The 21447-nt window shown below is 47.6% G+C and overlaps 1 protein-coding gene across 2 annotated transcripts in view; it reads left to right on the forward strand.

Annotated features, from left to right (window-relative positions):
• The window catches only part of DOCK5 (dedicator of cytokinesis 5), a 188358-nt gene that overhangs the window by 63550 nt on the left and 103361 nt on the right, over positions 1 to 21447 (forward strand). For both annotated transcript variants that reach the window (XR_014019101.1, XM_081269061.1), the window contains exons 3-5: positions 8995 to 9035; positions 13894 to 13949; positions 15798 to 15894. Coding sequence is in view for 1 of the 2 variants with exons in the window: in XM_081269061.1 (XP_081125187.1) it covers positions 8995 to 9035; positions 13894 to 13949; positions 15798 to 15894 (194 nt within the window). In the remaining variant the exon portion in view is untranslated. The remainder of the gene's footprint in view (positions 1 to 8994; positions 9036 to 13893; positions 13950 to 15797; positions 15895 to 21447) is intronic.

Raw genomic sequence — 21447 nt, forward strand, 5'->3', positions numbered from 1 at the left:
GTGTCTGAATTGGGGTGAGCTCCTTCTGAACCTACCTTCCCCCAGGGCCCTTCTGCACAGCTTGTGGCTCTGGCCGGGTGGTCTTGTCACTGCCCTTGAACACAATCAGAGATTGGGGCTGACACTCTTGCACTCCTGGAGGACCCTCAAGGCCTGGCAAGTTCCTGTAAAACCGGACCTCTTTTTAACTACAGCTTGCTTGCAGAACTGATCTCTCACTCGCTCAGGTGTCCCGCACTCTGGTGCCAGGGACAAAGCCAATAGAAAAAACGATGATCCGCCAACTGGCTGTCACTGCTGATGAAGCACGCGCTGTGTGCTGTCACTGCGGCTTTCTTGAGCTGGTTGGGTGAGAGAAGTGCATCACGGAAGAGGGACGTGAGACTGTTGGCTAAAAAGGGCCAACCCTGGCAGGATTCCTTTGCTCTAAAAGGAAAGGTAGAAAGCCTCCTCCAGGAAATACCAAGGGTGTTGGCACTGACCAGCTCTCCCTCTCCCAGGATGCATTTCTCACTGAGCTTCAGGGTGTGGCTGCGAAGGCACAAGCGACCTTCCCTGGTTTTGCTGTGGGTGTTTGGATGGCCACCTGTGTGTCCTGCTCACTGTGACGAGTCCCTGCTCCGCCCCAGCCCCCAGCTGGACCAGACTCCTCCGCTTGTCTGAGGATGTCCTCTCTGGTTGAAAATAGAAATCTCTGGCTTTTATTCCCGTGTATTGTAGGCAACCAGAAGAAACCTTCTTGGCAGTTTTAGCATTTTTTGTAAGGTACCAAAAAAAGTTTTTGTGGAAGGAAAATTAAGCGATCGAAGCGGTCATTACTTAAAGTTGACAGGGAAGATTCTTTCCTGACATTCTGGCCCTCCGGCAGGATCTCTGGCCCGTCCACCTCTAACCCACAGGCCATGGGATCCGAGGGAAAAGAAGGGCCCCTCTGACTCGCACCTAGAGTTGTGTCTAGGTGCAGATCTTGTCGCACAGTCCTCGCGAGAGTCTGCTCTGTGCTTGCCACTGGATCAAGGGGACCTTGGCTTTCTCATTAATATAGTTAACAAACATTTATTGAGTACCTGCTGTGTGCCAGGCTCTGCAAAGCACAGGTCTTATATTCAAGTTTTCAAAATCCGAAAGGTGGAAACCACATCTCTTTCCTTTCCACTCAGGGGATGTGCTTGTGCATGGGCATTTCATGCTCCTAGGGGCTGGTAGCCAGGTGCACCTCACTCCAGGGGCAGTGCCTTGAGAGTTCGCCGTCCCTTCAGTGTGGATGGGGAGGCAGCTTTGTGTAAGACAAAGAGCCTGGGCTGGCAGGGAAAGACCTGTGTATATTTCCAGCTCGGATGAGTCCCCAGCTGATTTGGGGAGAGGTATTTCCCACGTTTCCTTTCTTGAAGTAAGGGTGTTTGATGTCATCGAGTTCAAGGTTCTAACATCAGTTCTATCTGCGTATCTCAAAGGCACAAAGTTGAGCTACGATAATTAGCCTGGGAGACCAGTGCCCTTCACGGAAAGGTACAAAAGAAGAGAATCCTCTTTTGCCATCTTGGCATTCTTTGGCTTACTCTGAAAAGCCCTGCAAAGTGGTCTGCAGGTTGGCCGTGTGGGCGGTGCCGAGCCCCAGGCTCTGGAAGGGCTTGTCCACTGCCCACTGTAAGGAGGGGTTCCGACTGATCTGTCCTGCCAGGGTGTGCACCCAGCTGTCCCTGCTCCTGGCTTCTCCTGAGTGCACCCAGCTGTGTCCCTGCTCCTGGCTTCTCCTGAGGGACAAGGGCTTCTGTTCCAGGCAGAGCTCACTGGGGACAGGAGGCAGCCTCTGACCATGGAAACCTGATGGGCTACCTGGCCCTGGGGATGAAACCTTTGACTTTGGCCTAATTATTTGTCTTTTATCCAGCAAGCTCCTAAGCCCCAGCAAGCTCCAAGGAAAAACAACAGGATTTAGCACCTGCTCCCCCTCAGGGAACCCTTCCCCGACAGGCACAATGGGGGTCATGGAAACAGCAGCTCCCTCTGCTTTGGGCCTTTAATTCTTGGAGGGGTAAACGTGATTTGCTGTTCTTTTATATGTTTATGTAGGGAAAACCAAATTTATCTCCTGGCGGTAAAGTTAGGAGGGATCTTATAGAATAGTCCATTATTGGCACATTGAAGGATGCTTTCGTTGTTGACAACGCACCCCCTGGGTCATGGCTTTGGACTCTGGCGCATATTCATAACCCTCCCCTTTGTGTGCCAGTATCTCCGGGCAGCTCCATTAAAGGGCCTTTTGTATTCAGTTGGTTGTGTATGGCTCTCTTTCCTTCCTCCTTGAAGACAATGCCTGGCGCACTGGTGTTCAGTGAGTGACCGGTCATGTACTCATGCAGATCACCGGCTCTGGTGTCCCTCCTTGGAGAGAGGATTTTCTGACCCGCTTTCTAGAGTAGCTCTGTCCTTTATGTGGTACTCTTTTTTTTTTTTTAAATTTTTTTTTATTGGTTGTTCACAACATTACAAAGCTCTTGACATATCATATTTCATACATTAGATTGAAGTGGGTTATGAACTCCCAATTTTTACCCCAAATGCAGATTGCAGAATCACGTCGGTTACACATCCACGTTTTTACATACTGCCATATTAGTGACTGTTGTATTCTGCTACCTTTCCTATCCCCTACTATCCCCCCTCCCCTCCCCTCCCCTCTTCTCTCTCTACCCCATCTACTGTAATTCATTTCTCTCCTTGTTTATTTTCCCATTCCCCTCACAACCTCTTATATGTAATTTTGTATAGCAATGAGGGTCTCCCTCCATTTCCATGCAATTTCCCTTTTCTCTCCCTTTCCCTCCCACCTCATGTCTCTGTTTAATGTTAATCTTTTTTTCCTGCTCGTTTTTTAGGGATTGGCTAGCTTCACTAAGCATAATCTGCTCTAGTGCCATCCATTTCCCTGCAAATTTATGTGGTACTCTTGTGTCCCTTCTTAGTAGCCCTGGATGAGATTGTCTCCGCCCCCCGGCCCTGCCCGCCCCTTGGCTTACGTGGTTATGTATTTATTTCTTTTCATTTCAAAGTAAGCTTCAGGACTTGGAGACCTTGTGTGTCTTGCTCTCCTGGCATCTGTAATTATTTGTGGATGAGTGAATCGCGGCTCTGTGGTTGGACTTTTGGAAGGAGCAGTTGGACCATAGCATGAGCAATGGAGATGAATCACATCTTGGGGGAAAGACAAGACAAAGCAACGGAGTCGTTCTTTGATTTCTTTTTTTCTTTGAGATGATCACTTTATAATGTTTACTTGGCGGGTTAAATGTTCACACTTTTTTTTTAAAAAAAATTGCAGTAAATTGATATTGCAATGAAATGCATTCATCTCTGGTGAGCCATTTAGTGAGTTTCATCCAATGCAGCCAGTGGACCTGGCGCCTGTCACGATGCAGAACGTTTCCCTCACTCCAGAGAATCTCTCAGTGCTTGGTGCTTTCCTCCCCGCAGTTCCCATCTCGGTGAACCACCACGGTTCTGACTTCCATCATCGTGAGTAGTTCACCTGCACGCCACCTTCATGTCCCTGGGACTACACCTGCCTCTTGTGTTTGGGTTCCTCTCCTCTCCAGGCTGGATTCAGGCTCATCCATGACATCGGCGGGTAGTTCCTCTGCATTGCCAGGTTCGGCCCTTGGAAGAATCAGTTTCTTTACCCAAAGTCCCACTGATGTGCATCTCAGTGGGGGCCAGTTTTGGGCTATTGACAGTAAAGCATTGATACACGTTGCTGCAAAACACTGCTTTTGACGTATGTTTTCATTTATTATAAGAGTGGGCATTGTTAGGTCAGGGTATATGGGTGTTAATAGGAAACTACATCAGAGAGGACCATTTGCTCCACATCCTACCAGGGCTTGGCACCCAGTGTGTGTATGGTAGTGTCTCGTTGCGTCTTTTTTAGTTATAATTTATAATGAGCAGAAGCCCTGGGTTTGATCCCAGCACTGTAAAAAGACAGAAAGAAAGATTTTTTTTTTTTTTTCTGGTTTTCAAATTCTCAAACACCTTTGTTTTCAGTCCCACCCGGTCCTCAGCCCTTGGCAAGTACTGATCTGTTTTCTGTCCTTGTGATTTTTGCCTTTGCCTGGCTTACCAGCACTTATCAGCTATATTTTTCTTAATTTTTAGTTTAATCTGTCATAAAGAAAAACAATCTGAAAATCCGGATCGTTTCTACAAAGTGTGTTGTGAGAAGCAGCCGTTCTTTCCTGATTCTCATTTCTGAGGAGTGCCAGCCCTCTCCACTCTTTCATCCACACACCTCTTCATCTCTGAATATCTGTGCATTTAGGACTTGGTATTTCCCTTGTCAGTTTCATGTGTTGACTTCTTACTATGAAAGGATACAACTCTCCTTCATGCCACCAACCTTCTTGTCCTTGATGTCAGTAACTCAGTGGAGATGCACGGTGGCTTTTTTCAGAGCTCTTGTTTGGGTTATGATCATGACCGAGCGGCACCAGCAGCAGAGCTGCACCCTGATCACATTTCTTTCCTTGAATACTATGTGTTTCTAGAGCTAATTCTTTTTCTTTTTCTTTTCACAAACTCCTGTTGATGTGCATTTCAGTGGTCTCACCTGTGTTTCCTACTCAAGGTTTCTGACCGAAGCTTTTACCTTCTTTTAATATGTCCTGCTGTGAAATAGTAATCGTCGTTACTTAACGATGTTGTGATTACCACTAAGGAGTCTGCCTGGGCCCTGCCCTGCCCCTCGTGTGGGTGCCTAGGTTGCCCTGTGCCACCTCACAGCTGCAGACCTCAGTTGTTCAGGAGGGACACCCCTGCCCTCGCCTCCTCCCACCCTCCAAGGTCTTCTGTAGTGGGTCTCCCTGTACCAGAGATGTCCTGTCCGCCCATTAGTGTCAGCAAAGCTGAGTGCCCGCCATTCAGGGCTCTTCACAGCAAAACCACGAGCAGCTCCTGTGGACTCCAGATTTATCCTGCCTCTCTCCATCTCTGCCCCCTTCCACTGCCCCCTCCCACCCGTCCTCCCTGTGCCCCTGGTACCCATCTGGCCTCCCACCATCCCTCCTCGCCTAGCAGCCAGTGTACTCTAGAAGCATACGGCACGTTGACCTTTAAACCCTCTAGTGCTTCCCGTTGTCCCTGGAGTCAAACCCAGGTCCTGCCTGGGGTGCATGGAATCCCCTGGAATCCTGGCTGCGCCTAGGATCCTAGCACCCCAGGGAACCTTTTAAGAAGCCCTCAGCCTGGGTCCTGGACATGGCCTCTGTATTTTAAGTTTCCCCGGGAGTCCAGTGGGAGCCCAGGGCTGAGGGCCCAGCCCCACTGCCCTCTCTGTTCGGCCTCCTGCCTGCTTCCTCTCTCACGGCTGTGGCTCTGGCAAGCACTTCCGTGTCGTCTTTGAACCCCGAGCTGAGGCTTGACACACCTTTCTCACAGAACTTGTTTCTGTCTGGAAGTTTCTTTCCCTGGATATTTTCATGGCTGGATCCTTTTAGCTTCTGAGTGTTCTCCCTTAGATGGCCTTACCTCAGGGATGTCCCTTGTCACCAGCCACGTCTCCAGCCATCCTCAGCCGTTACTCCCCTGGAGCACTCCTTCCTCTGAGTGCCGACGTGATCTCAGATCACCCTGTGTCTGTGTCTGTTTTTACACTGGACTGGAATCCACATGGTAACCTTGCTCTCCTCCACACCACGCTCCTTGGATTAGTGTTTAATAAGTTATCTGTTGAGTGACAGCAGGAGCCTGGTAAGGTATCCCTAGGCAGAAGCCAGAACGTGCAGTGGCCCCAGGGACACTTGGTAGGTGAGAAGATGGTAGAGTCTGGACTGATGGGGATGAGAAGAAACCAGGAAAAGTAAGTTCTTGTGACAGTGGAACCAGGCATTTTGATATTTTCGAATCAGAGAAGGGACAGTTCCGGAAGAACAGAAATGATTTGTGATCCTACTGGAAGAACTGCCCTGAGCATAGACTCACTTGGTGGTCACATTGGTTGGGGTAAACTTCCTTTTGAGATCGTCCTTTCACTTAAACGCAGGTAAGAATCGTTCCTCTGTACTCACCTTCCCCTTCATCTTAATAACGTAATAATTTAAGAAAGCATCTGGGGGCTGGTGGGGAGGGCAGCTCAATGGCAGAGCCCTTGCCTAGCCTGTGTGAGACCCTGGGTTCCATCCCCAGCACTGCATAAAAAGCAAGCATCCGAGGTTCTACCAGTCCCTTAGCGCTGCCTGTTCATTATAGCCGTTGTTGATAGGCACTCTGCCTCTTCGCCTGACACAGCTCAAAGCCTAATAGCTTACTGTATTTAGTTATGATGATCTTACATTCATATTTGGAATTAACTGGAAAATGGGGCTCTTGCTTGTATTTCCGTTCAGGTTTGTCAGGTGAAAGCAGCAGACACACTTGTGAGCTATTACCCCGTCCTTTGCAGTTATTAGCAATGGAGTTTGTGGAGCAAGAGTATGATTAAAACCCCAGAGACAGACGTTTTCTCCTACTGCCGATGCCAAGGAAAATGAGTCTTTGCTTTTGAAATCCCAGCATGATGATTTTGTGCACCATAATTCTGGAGAAAAAGCAAGGACATTAAAGTTTTTCAAAAATGACAGGTTTAAGAAACATAATTCTGTGATGATTGGCTGTGCAGAATACTGTTTACAGAAGTGCAGATAAATTCTTCCTGAAAGTGGATCCAAGTCTAAATTGTGACATCTTAGCTTTATAGGGCCTCTTAGAAGCTGAGAACTGCTTGAACAAGACTAAACAGTAGTTTCTCAGCACGGGCCCTGGCTCTGCCTTGACCCAGGGTGAAGTTGAAGCCAATCACTTGTCCAAAACCATTTTCAAAATGTTCAACATCTCTAGCAATTAGAGAAATGCAAATTAAAAACTGGAGTGATTCCTTCTCATTCCAGTCAGAACGGCAGTTATCAAGAACACAAATAACAATAAATGTTGGTAAGAATGTGGGGAAAACGGTACACTCATACATTGCTGGTAGGACTGCAAATTGGTGCAATCACTCTGGAAAGTAGTATGGATATTCCTCAGACAACTTGGAATGGAACCACCATTTGACCCAGTTATCCCACTCCTCGGTATATATCCAAAGGAATTAAAAATCATCATACTGTAGTGATGTGGCCACATTAATATTTATAGCAGCTCAATTCACAATAGCTAAGCTATGAAACCAACCTAGGTACCCTTCAACAGATGAATGGATAAAGAAAATGTGGTCTATATACACAATGGAATATTAATTAGCCATAAAGAAGAATGATGTTATGACATTTTTTCAGTAAATGGATGGACCTGGAGATTAACAAGCTAAGTGAAATAAGCCAGTCCCCAAAAGCCAAAGGCTGAATGTTTTCGTTGATATGTGGAAGCTAACCCACAATATTGTGGGGGGTGGGGAGAGGAGAAGAATAAAAGTTCAGTAGATTAGACAAAGGGGAATGAAGGGACAGGACGGGGGATAGGAAAAGGAAAGACAGTGGAATGAATCTGAAAATTTTTTCCTGTGTACATATAGGTATACACCATGTGAATCCCACCATCGTGTACATCCATAAGAATGGGGTCCCAACTAGAATAAGATATGTATCAATTATAAGATATATAATTGTATACAATTACATCAGAATGAATTCTACTGTCCTGTATAACTAAAAAGAACCAATAAAATAAAAACAATAAAAAACCCATTTTCATGTTTTAGCAGAACCAAGTGAGTGCGTGTGGGTGGGTACAGACCCTGGAGGCCTGGAGGTGGGGGGGGGGGAACGTTCAGCTTGGTCTTTCATTACCCGATTTCCTGCACATTGACATCCTAAATTGGGGATGGTGTTTCTGGTTCAGTATCTTTTTCTAACCCCATGCCTTGATGTAGGCCACAATTCTATAGCAGAGCACCCCACTCCTCCCTGCAAAACATAGCAAAGTCCTTTAAATTTTTGACTACAGTTGACAAGTTAAACTATGTAAAAAATATTATCACATCTGTGCCCAAAGAAGGTAAATTCAGTTTTCTACTTACAACACAGCATAGATTAGATGACTATTTTCTGGTTGCTTTCATATAGACACAAACCCCGGAGCCTTCTAGAACCTACTGGCAGATGCCTGAAGGACTCATCATCCATTGCATCTGCTCCCTGTCTGTGTCTGGTACTTTACACTGTGCACTACTTGTGACAGGGTTCCCTTGGGCCGGGTGACCACATCAATGCCTCAGTTGATGCCAAGGGGCTGGGGAACATTATTCCAGGCAATTCCCACACTACGTGTTCAGGGAGGTTTTGATATATTTGCTTGTGGACAGATTAAAATGTATACCCCCTCTATAAGGTATAGGATGGGAAAATATCTGCAGGTATATCTGTCTTTATTGGAATTTTAAAAAGGAAATTAAAGTCTTTTTCTAAATCACCAGTAAATTTTTTTTTTATTAAGGAGGTGTTTACAGCATTACCCAAAATTGCATGAAATGTTTTATTATTTGTTGGAGATATTTTGGGGGTGGTAGGGGTCAAATATCTATAAAGTTTGCTACAACTTAAAATTGACCCAGAATATTGATTCTTAACCTGGGAATGCAGAAGAATGAGAGAACCCAAGTGAAAATTATTTAAAAAGATGTATTTTAGTAGTGTAAGGTGACAAGGTATTTCATTGTGTATAGAATTTGTATATATAATGGAAGTGATTTTCATACAAAAACATGTACTGAATGACCATAGGTACCAGGTATTATGGGTCTGGACTGCTGTGTAGATAAGGGGCTTGGGCCTATGAATTTCCAGTCCTCGAGTTATCAAGAGAATACAGCTCTGAAGCAGATCTGGATTTTTACTGTATGGCAAACGTAACTGTTCTCCTTTTAGCATGTGAACTTCATGTGCTAACAGAAGAATGATAACTACTGACATCTTTATGTTATCCAGTAAACATAATAAGATTTTGTGTTCTCTTTTACCCCAACAGGTTGGTACCGAGGCTACACCCTCCAGAATAAATCTAAAAAGGTACGGCCTATTGTTGAATTATTTATGTCTTTTGAACTATCTGCAATCTGTGTTCTCTGGTCTTCTTATCTGCTCTCTCTGGACCTAGTTTGCTTGCTTTTTGAGGCCTTTCTTTTGATCTAAAAGTAATTTCTCTGACCTCAATGCTCAAGAATAATAGTGTAAATCTCATGGGCTGTGTTTCCCACCATCTGAAGCAAGGAGGAGGCCCTGGCTGGCCTCTGGCTCCCTGCCCCTCAAGCTGAGCAGGCTGGTGATGCAGAACAGTGCCCCAGGGGCACCTCTCAGAGAGGCTGGACCACTTCTCCCTTCATCCTGCACTTTCAAGTCTCAGTCCCCCAACCGAAGGGCCTCCCTGTGGCCACTTGATTCTTTTCTTCATTGTCAGATAGACAATTTTCAAGTCTGAGCCTCACTATCCCAATAAGACATGATGAAATCAATTCAGTGAATTCTAAACCAACATTTTACAAAAACATGAAGTTGAAAAACAGAGAAGAAAATGGGGTGTTGTGGTAAATATTGTCTCATGAAACTCTTGCCCTAGGTGTGTGTCCTGTTTTTCATGCATTGTTAATTAGGTATTTGATGTGCAGGACTGGTCCACCATCAAAGTTCATCTCCTACTATTCATCCTGGGCAGAATTTGAAAAATACCCATCTAGACGGTTTCTTTTCCCAGTGTCAGAGCTACTCATTGTCAAGCTAATAAAACTGCTAGTTGTGTTAATACCCCCCTTGGTTTATTTTAGATCCCGTCAGCTCTGTGCCTTTGGTACGGCTTGCTGGGACAACATGCCATCTCAGCACTTTGTTTTGAAAGAGCAAAGTTGGTCGGGCCTTATTATATCACCATTATTAGCTCAGGAGCCAGATAGCGAAATAGGGAAGGGGAGAGAGAAAAAGTTCTGAGTTTATCAAGAGGGAAGAAGAAAAGAAACAGGAAAAAGCAAACAGAAAACCTCCACAGTTCTCATTCCTCAGACACAGCATGAAGTAGTCCCGTGCAGGTGGGCAGATGTTGAGCTCCCAAAGAGCTCAGAGGGGGTGACTCTCCAAAGAGCTCAGGACCCCAGAACACCTTCCTACAAGGTAGAAGCTCTGAAAAACGTTGATTCTTCAGTCACACTTGGTGTTTGCGTGCGTGCACGCGCGCACACACACACACACAAATGCACACACACAGTTTGTTTTGACAACTTAATAATGTAACCAAAGGTGACATCTACTTTGACAGCTCCCTAGTGTGGAGCCTTCTGTCTCTCTCCAAACCCTGATGCTGAATTTTTCTACCTGTTGTTAGATTCTCATGTCTTCACTGGAAGATGAATTATTTTCATATACTCTCCTGTTGACCCCAGTGTCTCCGAAGGAGGCAGGTGCTGGAGTGAATTAAACCATGAGGTTTAAGGTCTAGACTAGGACTCAGGTGTGGGGCTTGGAGGCAGGTTACCTGGCCAGCAGCCACTACTGCTTAGTTTGGGTTCAGCCCTGCTGGTGTTTGCACAAAAGGAGTTAATGAAACTTTGATGTTCTGAGTTTATTAAAGGGCAAAAATATGGAGGTCACTTAATTCCCAGTCTTTTATTTTATAAGTTAATTTTTAAAAATATAGAAGAGCTGGGACATAGCTCCGAGGTAGAGCCCTGGGTTCGATCCCCAGCCCTGCAAAACAAATAAGCAAACCAACAAAAATTCTCAGATAAATTCACATGAAATGTCAAGAGCAAACAGAAGTCTTGATTTTTAGCTGGTGAATACACACATGTTGACCAAGGTCCCAGACCGACAGTCTTCCTTTTCAGAGTCTGTAAGGCTGTGTCACAGCAGAGAAGTGCTTGGTTTCTGAGACCTTCTGTGATTTCCTGATGTACCCAAACCCACCTAGCTGCAGTGCCCTGAGGTCGTCTTTGATGGACAGATGTCCCCCTAGGATGTAAATAAGTTTCAAATGTGCTTTAAAAAAAATTTTTTTTTTTGGTATTCATTCAATAGTTCCTAAAACCCTTGTTTAAGCTTAAAACATCACATTTCAGAAGAAATAGTTCAGGAAGCGCTTCTCTTTGTTCTTGATAATTGAAGAACTTTGTGACATCGGATGTGATGGCCCCAGGTTAAAGCACCTTTCCTGTGGAGAGATCCAAGGAGAACGGGCGGCAGGCCAAGTCCCAGCTCCTGAACACGCTCAGCTTTCCATACCATTTCATTAGAGTCCAACCCATCAGCAGCGCTCTCTTGAGCTGTGCCCACCTTCCTGTTGGGGAAGAGCTGCCTGAGGGCCTGTGGTCTTAATGGACATTCTCGGGGCCATTTATAATCAGACCTGGTCATTTAGAGTGGTGATGGGAGGAGCCAGTGGTTTTGTGAATTGAAGAAGCCAAGAGCTCTGTAGAACTGGTTATTGATCCCGCAGGATTGTGGAGGGTGGATAAAGGCAACATCTAGACACCATTAGTTGTTTTTTTTTTTTTTTTTTAAATTGAGTTGGCTGCATTAAGCAAGGAAAAGCAGGATTGAGAGACAGGCTATAAATCAGACATATATGACCCAAGTTTGCTCTGGCTTTTTTTGTGTGTGTGTCATCAGAAAAGCTCTATAAGCAAATTAAGTGGCTGTACATGGTCAATGCCACCATGGCACCATGGAGCCTTCAAATGACAGGTTGGTAAGAGGAGAGAATGGGTTTTCTCTCAGTCTGAACATCATGTCCAAACTCGAGCATAGAAGGTCGGCTGGTGATTGGCTTAGGTATCACAAACCATCTCTGCTTATAAATCAGAACACTTCTGCCTTGGTACTCTCCCCTTTGGGAGGACAGAGCCGTCACCAGATTGAATGCATGAAGATTTTAACTGGCTTTTTGCCTTCTTGATTGAAAGAGTCCCTGCAAGGAGATTCCTTTGGACTAGCAGTGTTACTTTTTTGAGATGCTGCAGAGCAAACCCAGGGCCTCACCCAAGCTAAGTTCTACCACTGAGCTATACCCCCAGCCACAGCAATGGCACATTTTGAAACTTCTACTCTGTAGTTACTAGTGTTAAGCAGTTTATCTCTTCCCAAAGCATTCCACCACCCTACACCCCATGCTTTTTAAATGAGTTCTGGACTTTTTTGGGTGTGTGTGTGTGTGTGTGTGTGTGTGTGTGTGTGGTTAAAATGCATGAAATTTCACACCTTTGCTGATTTTCAGTGTGCAATGCAGTGACATTTAGGTACATTCACGTTGTCATGCCTCCGTGACCACCATCCACACACAGAGCCTTTTCACCTTCCCAACTGAAGCTCTGTACATGTGAAGCACTAGCTCCTCTGACCCCTCCCTCAGCCCCTGGGACCTGGTTCTACTTTGAGTCTAACTGCTCCAGGTTTCTCATTTGGGACCCTCTGTGACTGGCTTGGTATCAGGTCCTCAAGGTGAGATCCAGAGAGCAAGTCTGGGTCTCAGCTCAGCAGACAGGAGAAACACCCACAGTCCCTGAGGCATCCTGGGGACAGAGGTGGAGCTTTGGAGTTCCATAAATCAGGACCCAAGCTAACTACACACACATTGAATGTTTAGGTTTAATTGCTTGGTCATTTTTCCAAAATTGCTTGCAGTTGGTACGTGTAAAGAAAGAGATGAAGTCGCCCAGTCTGTGTGTCCTTGGTCTTATCAGTCTTGGGCCTGGAGCAGCACATGACCCCAGCTGCCCCTCGCATAAAGCCAGGCCACGGCCTGCAGTTTCTCCTGGTCCTGTCTGCCTGGCTGGGAGAGAGTGGGCCCTTGGGCGTCTGCCTGGAGCAGATGCAGGATCAACTCTGTCATCACCAACGCTGGGAGCCGCTTAATCCGAGATGTTCTTGCTGTTTCCTGTTTTACTGGCAGAGGATGAAAAGGGAGAAAGGAGAATATTGTACATACAAATATAGTAGTGACGCTGGACCCAGGAGCAGCCCTGGGTGTATGTGGGACCCGAACCACCGTCCTCCGGGCAGTGCCCCTGACATGGAGTGTCCACGGAGTTCACACCAGCTCTTCTGGGAGCTGAGCCAAGGTGTCCCCCGGCAGGCTCTCCTCTTCCCTGGTCTGGCCTGTCACAGAAGCTGCCCTGTGCCCAGCAGAGCCTTCTCCAGATGGCATCTTCTCTCTTGGCAGAGGGAGCGTATTGCACTATGAAAGAGGAACTCTTGGAATCTAAGAAAACCCTCGGGAATGGTAGACCGGATCCATCCTCGGTCCTCTAGTTTCTACTCAGCAGTCAATGTCTTTCCCCTTGGTCCTCCTGGGCCTTAGTGTCTCCAGCGGGCAGTGTCACAATACTGACATAGAATTGCCTTTTACGGTGCAGAAGGGAGGGCATTGAAGGTTGGGAAGTGCTGGGAATAACCAGGTAACTGGTGTCCCTGGTTTGGGATGCATTTGGTTTAAGTTAAAGTGTTCAGAGGATTGGCTTCAGGAAGTCACAGTCACTTGAGGAGCCCAGGAGCTGGTCCCACAGGGCTGTCTGACTCACTCACTCTGAGGGATCCTTTAACGAGAACTATCTCGTGCGTGTTGGCTGTGAAGGGGGTTTTTCTGAGGCTCTCTGGTAAACTCCTTGCCACCATTGGAGCTCTGAGCTGACAGGGACCAGTTTGCCTCTTGGTTTATGAAACGTGAGTCCTGTGCTCTCTGAGCCCAGATCTTAATTTCTGCCTTTTCAATGTTCCATCCACACGTTTGTTGAGGTAGCCTGTCACTGTGGCTGACATCCTGCAAACCTGAGCAGAAAACTTCCTGTCTCATGGTGTTCCCCGTCATTCCTGCGACCCTTCGTGCGTTGGACTTTGGACTGAGGTTTTTTTATGGTCTCAATCACTACCGTTCTTCTCTCCGTAGGGTATTTTTCCTGAAACCTATATCCATCTGAAAGAGGCAACTGTGGAAGACCGAGGGTAAGTTCCAGTTCAGGAAGACACCTAGAAAGGACGAAGACGTGAGATGATCGTGACAGGGTGCCTTGCACACTCACATTACTCCCATCTCCTTGGCTCCACTTCTCCTCTGAGAGGGACAGGATTAGAACACTTCCCTGATGTAATTCCTTGCTGTGTCTTAATGGTTCCTCCCTTGCATCTTGCTGATGACAGGGAGCTGTCATCAACTGAGGGCCTGTGCCCCTCCTTGTATTTACTTCCTGCTCACTGTCTCTGTGTGTGCACGTGCTCATGCACGAACATGTGGGGCTCTTCAGCTGAATCTGAGAAGTTCCCAGTCTGGAATCTTTGCAAGGGAGAGGAGTAAGCGGCAGTCTGTCTGGATCAGCTCTGAAGCAGGGACACATCCCTGAGCCTACTGTGTACCTGGGTTTTTCACTGCACACTGGGGACAGCCGTCCAGCTCTGCAGGGGTTGCTCATGGGCCTGATGTGAGATTCCAGTGACCTGATAGGTGTGAATGTGCTCTGCACATCACATCTGCTGAGGTTCGTCTTTTCCCATTTCTTGCCTGTCTCTTTTGTACTGAAAAGTACTACCTTTGTGACACCCAAGAAGATGATATTCAGCCCAACCGGGAAAGAAGCAGGGAGCTCTTGAGTCTCCAGGCAGGAGGGTTAAGGAGACAGTCAGAAGTGGGCCTGGAATCCATGGCTGGCAGGGGAGGAGGGGGCTGGGACTCAGAGTCATGCAGCCTCAAAGCCAGAAAAAACTTTCTCCATCCTAAGCTCAGCGCCCATGTGTGAAGGCAACTTCACACACCTCTTTGATGGCGGAACCAGGACCAGTAGCCAGGTGTCCTGCCCTCTTGGAGAAGTCATCTTTCCAGTGGGCCATTCCTGGGCAGACTCCAGATGTCATTTGCCACATGGGTGGAAAGGCAGAGTAGGAGGCCCGTTGTACCCAACAGGGCTGCCAGGTGAAATTTGCAACTCACATGCTCAGCTTATGATGGGGTTAGGTCCCCATAAACCTGTTGCAAGCTGAAAATGTTGTAAGTCGAAAATGCATCTCATACATCTAACCTGCATGTCTTAGTCTGCCTTCTCCCATTAGCCTGAGTTGGGAAAAATCATCTAGCACAAAGCCTATTTTATAATAAAGTGTTGACCGTATGGATAGGCATTCAAACCTTCATAAAGCTGTGAAATAGGAAGTTGAACCTCATAAGCCGGGGGGCCCTCTGTGATTCCCATAGTAAGTGTGCTCCAGGTGTTTCACGAGTCATATTTATCTTGAAACACTTCCTTCACTCTGTCTGGAGTTTGCTCACATTTGTTTGCTGGCAATTGCTCTGTCTTTAGCTAATGATAGAAATACTGGAGGGGATTTATGTTAGTAAAGGTAGTGGAGTAACTGTGAGGATTTTTTTGTGTTTTCCATGCTCTGAAGCAGCAGGTGAGAAGCGGGTGCTGCCCCAGTCCCTGCTGGCAGGTGGTGGGTGAGGTCACAGGCCCCAGGATGTTCACGCCAGGCACACCTCTCTTCCTGTCCTCCCTGATGGAACCAGTGAACATAACGTTTTTTCACTTACATTTCTGAGAATCACTGAAGCCATCATGAGGCCATATGGGGAGGTGGAGTCTGCAGAACCTGAGCTCAGGTGGGGGACTGTGCTGTTCTGAAATGCTTCCTTTGTCTCAGATGAGGGTAAGTGTCCTACACGACACACGCCCCCTCCACGCGCAGGTTTTGCCGATCTCAAGCCGGAGCGTCCCCATTCTTGTCTTGCGCTGGGGGAATGTCGTCTAGAAAAGCACTTCCGATCACCCCACAGTAAAAGGAGCGTCTGTTTGGTTCTCTCAGGCAGAACGAGACCGTGATTCCGGGGGAGCTCCCGCTGGTGCAGGAGCTCACGGGCACTCTGCGAGAATGGGCTGTCATCTGGCGCAATCTCTACGTGGTGAGTGTCCCCCCAGGGCTGGGGCGTGGCAGTGGCCATTCCTGGGCCCTCAGCCTGTCTGTCTGTCCTGCTCCAGAGGCTTCCTCTGCAAGATGTGGGCTTCCGAGCAGGTGTCTGTGTGGAGGGAGAGCCCTCTTTCCTGGACCACACAGTGTGTGGCTGGCAACCGGTCTACTCTCATTTCCCTGGAATTGGGTCATTGATATGGGATCGTGGAGGGAAGTAGGTGTAATCATTAATTAATTCAGTCTTTTCTCAGCTGCAAACATGCCAATTGTGAAAGTAATAATGATAGTAATAACTGCAGACGCTTACCTAATCCCTCCTCCATGCCCAAAACCACTGCGGAGCCTTACAACACTCTGTAAAGTATGTGCAATTACAGTTATTAACCCACCAGTAAGGAGCCTGCAGGGTCACTGAGCATCTCCGCCTGCACCGTGAATACAAAGGCATAAGTGTCTCAGTGCTCAGCCACCTGAGGGTGACCTGCCTAACCACCTGACCTTACAGACTCCGCACTGTTCCTCTGTGGGCAGGGAAGGCTTTCACGCATGGCAGAATGCTGCTGTCTGTGCTGGTTCAGTGGGAAATTACACAGGGACCCACACAGCCTCTGTGATAGACCATGATCATAAAATGCACGTGGGTTTGCAGTCAGGGCTGCTGTGACGCGGATGTGGTTCGTCCCCCCCCCCCCCCAGACTCCTGTTGGAGTTTCATTCCCATTGTGAGGCATTAAGTGGGAGGGGCCTTTGGGAAGTGATTAGGATTCAGTAAGGTCATCAGTGTGGGGCCCCATGATTGAATAGTGACGGCTTTGTGAGACCAGGGCCGGGAGTGGTAGCGGGACTGGTGGCACACACCTATAATCCCAGCGGCTTGGGAGGCTGAGGCAAGTAGATTGTGAGTTCAAAGCCAGCCTCAGTAAAAGTGAGGCGCTAAGTAACTCAGTGAGACCCTATCTCTAAATAAAACACAAAATAGGGTTGGGGATGTGGCTTAGTGGTCGAGTACCTCCGAGTTCAATCCCTGGTACTCCCCCCACCAAAAAAAAAAAAACAGAATAGAGATGAGAAAGTAATCACTTATGTGTTCCTTGTCTCTTACCGTGTGATGCTTTGATCCATCTTGGCACTCTGCCATCACCAGATTTAGCCCCTCGGCCTTGGAGCAGAACTGTAACCAACACAGACCTCTTTTCTTTATAACAAATCCAATCTGTGGTATTTTGATACTAGCAACAGAAAACTAGATTTACTGGGACAAGGACCCAGTAAATCTAGCAGGGAATATTGCCAGACTGAGAGCAGCTATATTGCAATTGGCCAAGGATGTTCAAGGTCCATTAGCAGCATGCCTAGCTCATCTCCAGTTCAGGAAGCTGTTCTTCAGTGCTGGAATCTACAAAGACTCCTCCCTCCCTTCCTCCCTCCCTGCCTCCCTCTCTTCCTTCCTTCCTTACTGTGGACTGAATCCAGAGTCTCCGGCATGCTAGGCAAGTGCTGTACCACTGAGCTACACCCCCTGCCCTTTCAGTTTTGAGACGGGTCTCATTAACATGCTCAGGCTGGTCTAGAACTTGCCCTCCTCCTGGCTCAGCCTCCCAAGTCCCTGGGATTACAGGTGTGCACCTCTGCACCTGGCCTACACAGACTTTTCTAAAGTTACCTCTTTCCTGAACGTCTGTTGGTGAGTACCACTTGGTCTCACCTCTGCAGATAGCCTGCAGCTTCCCTGGCTAATCAGGACGTCACGTGATGAATTCCCATGTGAACGAGTTCAGTGAGGTCATGGATGAGGGAGGATGGCCCAGGAGTTACTCTCTTTTCTTCCTTCCTGTGACTTTGTTTTTATTCAGGTTCTTGTCGGGTCTTTTGTTGATTCTGCATTTTAACTTTCAAAGGCCAGTGACGCACACCAGTAATCCCAGAGACTCAGGAGGCTGAGGAGGAGGATTGCAAGTTTGAGCCCAGCCTGGGCAATTTAGTGAGATCCTGTTGTAAAACAGAAGAGTTGGGGATTCAGCTTGGTGGGAGAGCATCCCTGGGTTTAATCCCCAGCACCACCATGCCCCCCTATACCCCAGCCAGCCTTACTAAGTCACTGAGAGCCCCATCCTAGGTCCTCTGTGCCAACAGCAGTAACCACCCCACATGGTAGTGTAAGTTCCAAGAGATCCTGTAAGACACTTCATTTCCATCCAGCACCGTCACTTCCCATGAAAGATTACAGCAGTAGAAATCACCAACCCCTTCTGTGGAAAAACATAATGTTCCTCTGTCTGCCCAACCTTCAAAGCCTCATTTAAGCCCTTTCTTCTCCATAATGTGTCTTCAGAACACACTGATCCCTAACGTTTCCCTCTGGGCTATCAGAGTACTCTCTGTTGCATGTGGTCTGACCCTTGGGGGATGCAGCCTCTGATCTCTCTGGCCAGTTTTGGAGAGAGCTCACTCTCACTTCCTAAATCATCAGCTCTGGGAGGATGGAGATGCTGCTGTTAGCCCTGTGGCCTGCATTGATCATCTGGCACTTATAGAAAGCACTCTCTGGCCCTGGTTAATTGATCAGTTCGTGGCTCTAAGTGGATGAGGAATCGCATCTATGTGCCTTGGTTCCTTAGCATGCTCTTTCTGGAAGTGGGTGAGTGGCGAAACATATTGCATAAGAATCGGTGCATATCCCTACATTGTCTGTTTTCTGTTACTATCATGAAACACTTGAAGCAGGTAACTTATAAAGAAAAGAGGTATATGTAGCTCACAGTTCTGAAGGTTCAAGGGCCTGAGGCCAGCATCAACTTTGGACTTGTGAGGACCTCATGGCAGATGGCCTCCCAGTGGTGGGAGCTTGTGTGACAAAGGGAGTGTCCACATGGCAAGACAGGAAACCAGAGCATAGGGAGGGGCCCCTTTCTTTTTATAGCAAGTCCCTTGAGATCACTGACTGGGTCTCACAGAACTACCTCAGTGCCTGCCGGGGGGGATACTCTCAGTGACCTCGCACGAGGCCCCACCTCCTGGAGGTTCTACCACGTGGGGCGGGGGCGGGGGCTCCAGAACATGAACCCTTGGAAGACAAACTCAAGCCATACTTCAGCAAACCACGGTCACCCCTGATCTCCAGATCCAAACTGCTGCAGAACCTGAAACTCTGTGGGCACCCACGTGACGCCCTGAATGGGAAGTTCCACGCCTGAGCTCCTGTGGGAACCTTTGTGTCATGCACAACACTTTTAAAAATATTCTATTATGTCTTTTTTTTTCTAAAGAGAGAGAATTTTTTTTTTTAATGTTTATTTTTTAGTTTTCACCGACACAACATCTTTGTTGGTATGTGGTGCTGAGGATTGAACCCGGGCCGCACGCATGCCAGGCGAGCACGCTACTGCTTGAGCCACATCCCCAGCCCTCTATTATATCATCTTTAGGCTGGGTGTAAAAGGCAGATGGGAGTCATATTGTGACTTGGGTGCCAGCCCCCAAAGTACCCCATTTATGTCTATGAAATTTCCCCAAATCCAAAAGCAACTGGAACCTCTCTGGTCCCAGGCATTTCTGGTAAGGGGTAGTCAGCCAGTGTTGGAAAGGAGGTGCCTTGGTTTAAGACGTCGGGGAAGAGTGCAGAGTACGGATGAAGGGAGCCTTTCTTTCTTGCTGAAGTGTGTCGCCGTAGTGCTCATTTCCGTGTCCTTTATACACCCACGGATGTTCATGCCAGGTGTGTATTAAATGGAACCGAGAAGTAGGGGTGAGGCTCAGGGGCTGAGCACTTGCCTAGCTTGGACGAGGCCCTGGGTTTGATCCCCATCCCTAAAAAATCAATAAATATGGGCTGGGGTTGTGGCTCAGAGGTAGAGCGCTCGCCTAGCATGCGAGAGGCACTGGGTTTGATCCTCAGCACCACATAAAACAAAATAAAGATATTGTGTCCACCTATAACTAAGAAACAAATATTTTTTATAAATAAATAAATAACGCGAGCCACCCCTTCTCCGAGGGCAGCATGTGGCATATCTTAATTTGGATGTATCTGATAAAATATTTATTTGGTTATTTGGGAATATTTTAAGATGACTGACAGCCACCCCTGATTGACATGAAGGCGTAGTTGATGCGCTGAGTCAACGGGGCTGAGTGATCTTCTGCTTGTGATGGAGCCTGCTTCTCCGTTAGGGAAGGATCCGCTTGTCATGGCTTGTTATTAACTGTGACTTCCTTTCTTCCAGCCCCTTACCAACATGGACAGTTTACTTCAGGCAGAATTTCTGAACTTCTTTCTCAAAAAAATTCACAAGTCAACTTAACCAACCTCAAATATCATATTTCCACTGGGGGGAAATAAAAAACAAAAAAGGAAACTGAATCTCCAGTTTCCTTGTCCCCCCCACCCCCGCCCCATAGATTTTTATTAGTGCTTTGTTTTCTGCTCTGTGCCCGAGTTCCTTGAGTCCATGTAAAGAGGAATACAGACTTTACTGCTACACCTTCACACGGGAATCAGGTTTCTCTTCTATTTTTTTTTAAAGTTTTTTTTTTTTTTTAAGAGAGAGTGAGAGAGGAGAGAGAGAGAGAATTTTTAATATTTATTTTTTAGTTCTCGGCGGACACAACATCTTTGTTGGTATGTGGTGCTGAGGATCGAACCTGGGCTGCACGCATGCCAGGCGAGCGCGCCACCGCTTGAGCCACATCCCCAGCCCCACTCTTCTATTTGCCCCTTCAAATTATGAGACCAGGCGTTTTGCTTGATGTCTTTAATAACTCCTGTGATGCCTTATAAACCACTTATTAATAGATTTCCTGGTTCTGTTCTGTGCCGTCTACATTTTCTGGACCCAGGGTCTTCTCTGAGGGAAATGCGATCCACTCACCAGATTGAGCCCAGCTGCGTAGATACTGATACTAATTCTAGAAAGGAAGGGCATTCGTCTGGTGTGATAGGTTTTCAGTAGCCCCACAGTGATTTCATAGAATATATGTTTTGCGAATTTACTGTGAAATGATCATAAATGTGTCCTAAGTGGGCGGAGCCTACGCTGCAGGAGGGGCACTCCCTGTGCTAAGTAAGAGGGGAACCCCCTGCCCCGAAAGAGGAGGGAATGGCGCCCGGCCTTCCCTGGCAGTGGAATTACCTTGGTGGGAGGGTTTGGCCTTGTGCCGGGGAGGAAGCCGGTGGCCCAGAAAGCAGGGCTGGGTTTCTTCTGCAGGCCCTGTCCTGAGAAGCCCTGTGGTCATGAGCAAGTCACTCGAGGTCTGCAAGCCTCTGCTGGATTCCTGCCCCCACTGTCAAGCTCCCTCTTGACCCAGAGCTGCCAGACCTGGGGGCCATGGTGGCTGTGAAACCCTCGTGCAGACCGGCCCCAAGGACTCTGCGCATGGGGGGCCGCCGCTGGAGACCTCAGCTTTGCGTCTTCCCTCTGGGCAGCCTTGGTCCATGGCTTCCCTCTCGCTTGGCTGCTGCTGCCGCTGCTGCTGGGGCCCCAGAAACTCCCTTCCCTGTGCCGCCCTTACCCAAGGCCACTTTGTCTCCCGGAATCAGTTTAGGCAG

The sequence above is a fragment of the Spermophilus citellus genome (genome assembly GCF_964194105.1).
Source record: "Spermophilus citellus genome assembly, chromosome: 16".
Lineage (NCBI taxonomy): Eukaryota > Metazoa > Chordata > Mammalia > Rodentia > Sciuridae > Spermophilus > Spermophilus citellus.